Source organism: Meles meles, chromosome Y (assembly GCF_922984935.1).
Source record: "Meles meles chromosome Y, mMelMel3.1 paternal haplotype, whole genome shotgun sequence".
Taxonomy (NCBI): Eukaryota; Metazoa; Chordata; class Mammalia; order Carnivora; family Mustelidae; genus Meles; species Meles meles.
Genome location: NC_060088.1, coordinates 10,088,488 through 10,094,487, shown reverse-complemented (window position 1 = coordinate 10,094,487; position 6,000 = coordinate 10,088,488). Strand labels below are relative to the sequence as shown.

At 66.1% G+C, this 6,000-nt stretch overlaps 1 protein-coding gene across 1 annotated transcript; it reads left to right on the top strand.

Moving 5' to 3' along the window:
• Positions 1-316: 316 nt before the first annotated feature.
• Positions 317-4,003, top strand: LOC123935934 (testis-specific Y-encoded protein 1-like). Its single transcript, XM_045996782.1, has 6 exons — positions 317-430; positions 960-1,775; positions 3,130-3,207; positions 3,369-3,480; positions 3,682-3,827; positions 3,932-4,003. Exons 1-6 carry the CDS (start codon positions 317-319, stop codon positions 4,001-4,003), a joined length of 1,338 nt encoding a protein of 445 aa, XP_045852738.1.
• The last annotated feature ends 1,997 nt before the right edge of the window (positions 4,004-6,000 follow it).

Below are 6,000 nucleotides of genomic sequence, written 5' to 3'. Positions count from 1 at the left end.
AGGGCAAGGACCTGGTGAGTACCAGAGAAAGGGCACATGTGCCGTCAAGGCTCACTTGGCCATCCCCTCCCCGGCTGGCACTCCACTCAGCCACGGACACACACTAAGGGAGAAGTTGGAGCAGAGTGGGAAGGAAGACTCAGAGAGCCCCCGCATCAAAGTCAGGCGTCGGAAGAGGACGCAAGGAGCAAAAGAGAGCCAGACAGAAAACGGAAAGGGGTCGCGCAGAGCAAAGTAGCCGGGGCGCGCGTTTTACCCGTGGCTGGGTCCGAGAAAGAGGCAGTTTCTCTTTGGACTAAGCGTCTGGCCCCTTGGCATGCCGCCGGGGCCCAGTCCCGGAGCTCACTGGGGCCGGCCTAGCAGCTCTGTACGCACCCTGGTGGCCAGGCACCTGGGCCCCCTTGCGAAGAAATTTCAGGGGAAGTACTCGGTGTGCAGTTTCCTTCTCTTAAGGACAGCTGGGGCAGGGGTGGGGCGGCGGGGGTTGGGGTCGGGAGGCCGATGGTCCCTGCGCCCAGCCCCTTGGGGGCGCCCCGGCTTCCCCCCCACCCCCCCACCCCCGGGCAGGTCAAGGGGAAATCCAGGTGACAGCGACGCGGCCGCCCTTGGAGCACCAGCCGCTGACCCCAGGGCTTTCCCCCACTTGCGCTAAGAGGTGCGCGGGAGGCTTTCGGGCGGCGCGCAGGCACTGGATTCAGCCGCTGGGTTTCAATTCCTGGTGCCAGCCGAGGGGTCCCAGGCGGACGGGTGAGAAAGGGACCGTGGGTCTGTGATGCCAGGGCACTCGCGGAAAGGCCTGAGCGGTGTCTCTGAAGAAAACGTTTGGGGTCGCGAGGCGCGCAGGCCACAGTGGAGGACGGCCACTGGCGGGCTCCCTGGCTGGCTCTTGCGCGCGCAAGGGAAAGGCTGGTGGTGGCCACGCCCCCTGGCCTATCACTGGTTGGACCCGGAGCTCCCAGCGTTCTGCGCGGGGCTCAGAGTCTCCATCCAGCCCAGGCCGCAGGCGTGGCCGCCCAGGCCCCCCCACGCCCGCCCCTGCGCCGGCGCCGGCGGCCCCCGCCCCCCACCGCCACGCCGGGCGCTTTGCGCTCGCGGGCTTCAGGCCGGCGCACTCTGATAGGCGGCTGCTGCCCACCGCCCTTCCCGGGCGCGGGAGCTGCACCTGCCGGCCCCGCCTCCATTGCCTTCCCTCCGCAGCTGCCTGGGCTCAGGGCCGCGGCCACATGGAGAGTGAGTCGAGGTCCGCGGAAGGCGGGGCTGCCCCAGAATCCGGGAGCACCTTGGTCCCAGACGGGGGCGGTGAGGAGGCGGCGGCCCTCAGGGAGACCGGCTCCTGCGGGCACGCGGGGGCGCTTCTGGCCCCAGAGGCTGCGGGGGTGGTGGCAGAGGCTGTGCGGGAAGCTGAGGCCCAGCAGGGCACAGAGGAGGCCGGCGCGGGGGAGGAGTTGGTGCTGCTGGTGGAGGACGTCATGGCGGTGGTGGAGGTGGTGGCGGTGGAAGACGAGGTGCTGGCGGTGGAAGACGAGGAGGTGGCGCCAGCACCGCCGGTCGAGGAGCCCAAGGAGCTGCCGCAGGCGGAGCCGGTGCCGCGGGCCGACACAGCCGGCGCCCCACTGGCCGCGCTGGAGGTGGTTCAGGAAGCGCTCCGCTCCGTGGACGCCCAAGCCACCAGGGCCTACATGCGGCTGAAGCGCAGGGTGCATCAGAAGCGGAGCTGTCACCTGGCGCGAAGAAGGGCCATCATCCAGGCCATCCCTGGCTTCTGGGCACACGCCGTATCCTTCCTCCTGCTGGCTGGGTTTTGGCAGCTGTGGAGGAGAGTGGGAGCAGGGCGGCAGGGAGCAGGGCCACAGCCAGGGGCAGGAGAGCTGCGGGGATGGGCCCGGCTCCGGCAACCATGGGCCCCACCCACCTCCAGCCGTAGGGACACCCCCAGCAGTGGGCCCACCCCCCAGCAGTGGCCCCAGCCTTGTACTGCGCAGCATAGCGGGCCAGGGTCCAGCAGCGGGTGGTCCCCGGCCAGGTGGGTGGGGGCGGGGGTGGGGGGGGGGGTGTGGGCGTTGTGGGGGAAAGGCAAGGGCTGAGACCTGTGCTGTCCTCCCTGAGCAGAAGCCGCGGGCCAGTGCTTTGGGGCCGCAGCACCCCAACACGCCTCTGCGGTCCCGGAACCCGTGTCAACTCTCTCGATTCCTAGCGAAGCCCAGTCACACTTGTCTCAGAGCAGATGTCGGAAGGAAAGGGTTTGGGGGGTACCTGGGGCAGATGGAGAGGCTGCCCACTTCATTCCCTGTCCTTCGAAACCCGTATTGTTCCCGTTCCCGAGTTGACGGCAGACCCAGGGTTGTGTGCGCTTGCACCCACTGAGAGTCAGTCAGCAGGCTGCCAGGCTTCAGCGGACCCCAGGACCCGGGACACGGTGCAGCGGGTGCTACGCACTCGGCCTCCCCAGGCCCTCCTGGGCAGGCCGAGGCCCCCGGCCCAGCTGCTCACAGACACGGTTCCTCCCTTCCTGCCTCAGCCTCTCCATGTCCCCCACCCTGTCTCTCTGTCTCTCTGCTCCCTGCCCACCCTCTGTGTCTCTTCGTCGGGACTTGGGTGTCCCTCTCTCCCCTCCTTCCCGCCGGGTCCTCCGACCCTCTCTCGCTGACGCTGCCGGGCTCTTGCTTGGGACCCTGGGTGTGCAGCCATGCTGCAAGTGAGCGGAAGAGCCCCCTTGTGGCACAGGAGGTCCCGCAAGGGCCCCGGGCTTCAGGTGAGCAGCCAAGCCAACAGGGCCGTGAGAGGGGGACCGAGCACATCCAGACAGCCAAGGAGGTGACTGACTGCCTCCTGGCACAGCCGACCACGGGCACGGGCCAGAGGGACGTAGGAAGGGAGAGCAGGCAGGCTCTTGGTCTTGCCCTGCGGGGCCCCGTCAGCCTCAGCCCTGTTGATCCTCGAAGGCCGGCGACGCCCCAGCGCAGAGCACGGGTGATGACGGGGCACGCGCTGAGGAGGTTGGGAGGGAGGCAGTGCCTGCTGTTTCCGCACACGCCGCATCGGGTCCCTGGCTCTGCGTCGGGAAGGGCCGGGTCGCCCCTGCTTCTCTTTCCGGACCACTGGACCTGGAGGCTCCTTGACCCAAGGCAGATCCTGAATCACCCCCAGATATCAGCCGTGAAAGGTGACCAGGACCCAGACATGCTCAGCTACTTGACCGATTTAGAGGTTCGCCCCGGAGACTGAGGCCGGCGGCCGTGCCTTGGGAGTGGGGTGTGAGCCCGAGGGGGTGCGGCCGAGTTGCTCGGAGCCGCGGTCAGTCAGTCACTCAGGCCAGCCAGGGGACACGTCCCCCTCCCCCTCCCCCTCCTCTGTCTCTGCCGGGGCAGGTGGAGGAACTGGGTCGTCCCAAGTACCGCTGCAGGTTGATGTTTTACTTTGGGAGCAACCCCTACTTCCGGAACGATGTGATCGTTAAGGAGTATCACCTTAGCATTGCCGGTAGGAGTGGGCTTGAGCTTCGGGGGAGCTGGCGGAGGGCCGCCGGGCACGCGGGCCCGGGAGCGGGAAGGGAGGAGGACGGGGGACTCGCGGCGGGCGAGGGGTTTGGCACCGGAGCGGGAGAGCTTGTAGGTTGAGAGGCGAGAGCGGGCGTGGGTCCTAGGCCATGGAGAGCCTCCCTTAAGTTTCCTCGCCCTGCAGGATATAGGGCCACTCGGTGCACTCCAGTCCAGTGGTTCTGGGATTATGAACGTGGAGCTGCCAGCCGCAGGCGAGACACCAGCAGCCTGAACTTCTTCAACTGGTTGTGTGACCCCCGCTGCCCGGGGTCCGACAGGATCGCCGAGGTGAGGCCCCTGCAGCCTGGGTCAGCAACGGTGATGCTGGAGTCCCGGCTGCTGGGGAACGGGCCGGGGGCCCCGTGCTCAACTGGCCTTTTGTCCCCTACCAGGTCATCGTCGAGGACCTGTGGCCCAATCCCTTGCAGTACTACCCGAGGCAGGAAGGCAGCCTGTGGGGATGAGCGGAGCGGAGCGGAGGGCCTGTCGGTGAGGAGCCCGGAGGGCTGGGTCCTGAACTGTGTGTGGAGGGTGCCGGGGACAGTCAGTTGAGTGGCGGAGAAACTGGAGGCTCGGAGGAGCCTGGGCCCACGGAGCAGGTGGCAGGGTGGGAAGTGAGCCCGCGGGAACTCAGAGCACCCACACGGGGCGGAGGATGTGTCTAGTCCGGCAGCTTCACGCCCCCTAGGCCGTCCGCCGGGAAATCCCTGGTCCATCGGGCGAAGCAGGGCTTCTCCACCCCACTTTCCTGAACTGTCTCCCACGGCTGGCGGCCCCTCGCTCGGTCCTGCTGCCACGCATTCCGTTGGGGATGGCCTGCCTGTTTTTGGGAGTCGGGCTCCTTGTCCCATCCCACTCTTGGGCCACGGTTCCCTGACTGCCCTCCACGTTCCTGAGCACCGCCTGTCCTCCCACAGCCATACGGACGTCCTCGGAAAAGGTCCTAGGCCGTCTGCAGGAAGGTCGTGGCGCCCTCGCGGAGGAGGAACAGGCGTCTCCCAAGGACAAGGCCTGCTCTCAACGTCACCTTGGCAATCAGTGGCATCATCCATTTTCACAAAGGGCTAAGACTTTTGTGTGGTTTCTCCTGTTTCTCCGTGTGTGTTAGTGTGAGAGAGATGCGTGTGTCTATGTGTCGGAGCATGGCAGATGGGTGGACGTGGACACCACAGAGCATCCCCGTTTGACCACCCAGAAGTATTTGATGAGGCCTCCCCCGTTGAGAGACATGGCGCCTACGGGGTGCTCTGCCTGCACGCGATAGAGACCGGGAAAAGGTTCAGCAGGGCAGCTCTAGAGAGCATCCTGCCCATAGCTGCAGGGACAGGGGGAAGGGCCATAAACAAGTTCCAGAGCACTTTGTGCCCATGTGTCGGTTGGTATCGGGGGCACAGGAGGTGGCCACGAGGAAATCAGCCTCTTGGGATCCTCCAGCCCCGATCCTGTTGGATCCCATGGGTGGGGGTGATGTAGAGCATGGGGGCAGGGCCCGGCAGGGCTTGGCGTGCGGAGAGAAACCCCCCCTCCCTAGGCGGGACCTGGCAGAGGATGGGAAGAGGCAGAGCTCTCTCGGTGAAGTCTTGTTCTTCAGAGCAGGGCACACAGGAGGGGCAAGGTCCTCCCAAGAGGGGCCCTCGTGGCCCCAACGCTCTAAGTGCCATCCTATTCCCATCGCTTGGAGAGCTTTCCCAAGTTGCTCTGCTCCTGGAAGTGTGCCCTGCATTGCTGAGATGCGACGTCATGCATGCTTCTGGTCACGTCACGTCCCGCGCCAAAACCAAGGGTCCCGGGAGGACCAAGCAGGAGGCGGTCACTCGCGATCCCTGGGGACCTCACCCCCCCCCACCCCGGCAGGTACCACCACCCACCGCGGGGGACTTTCCACGGATGTGTGAGGGAACGCAGGGGCGCTCCATGCCATGGGCTGTGTGACATCGTGGGTGTGCTGTGTGTGAGGGAGCAGCGGTGGGCGGGTCCGCGTGCGTGTGTGTGTGTGTGTGTGTGTGTGCGTGTGCAAGCACGTGTGGCCGCCTGAGCATTCCTCGGAGCGGCGGGCCGTGTGTGTGTATGATCCCGCACTTGCGTGTGTGGACTTGTGCGTCCTCTTTGGCTCCCCTGTGTGCAGGACAGCATGTGTGCTTCGGTGCTGCGTGTGTGCGTTTCGTGTGCGCGTGTGTGGCAAGTGTGTATGCCTGCATTCCGGAGACAGTGTGTGCTTTTGTGTCTGTGTGTTTGCACACCCATGGGAGAGTGTGCGGCAAGGCCTCGTGTGGCTGCATGCACATCGGGGTCGTCTGTGTTCTCGTGTGCTGCGTGTGCATGTCGGCATGGGCACACTTGTGCCTCTGAGTGTGGCCACGTGTGCGTGCCTCGTGGGTGTGTAGGCTTCAGTGCACGCATGTGAGGGTTTGTGGGGAGCGTGCACGTGTGTGTGCTGGACGCCGTGTGTGTAGGTGTCTGT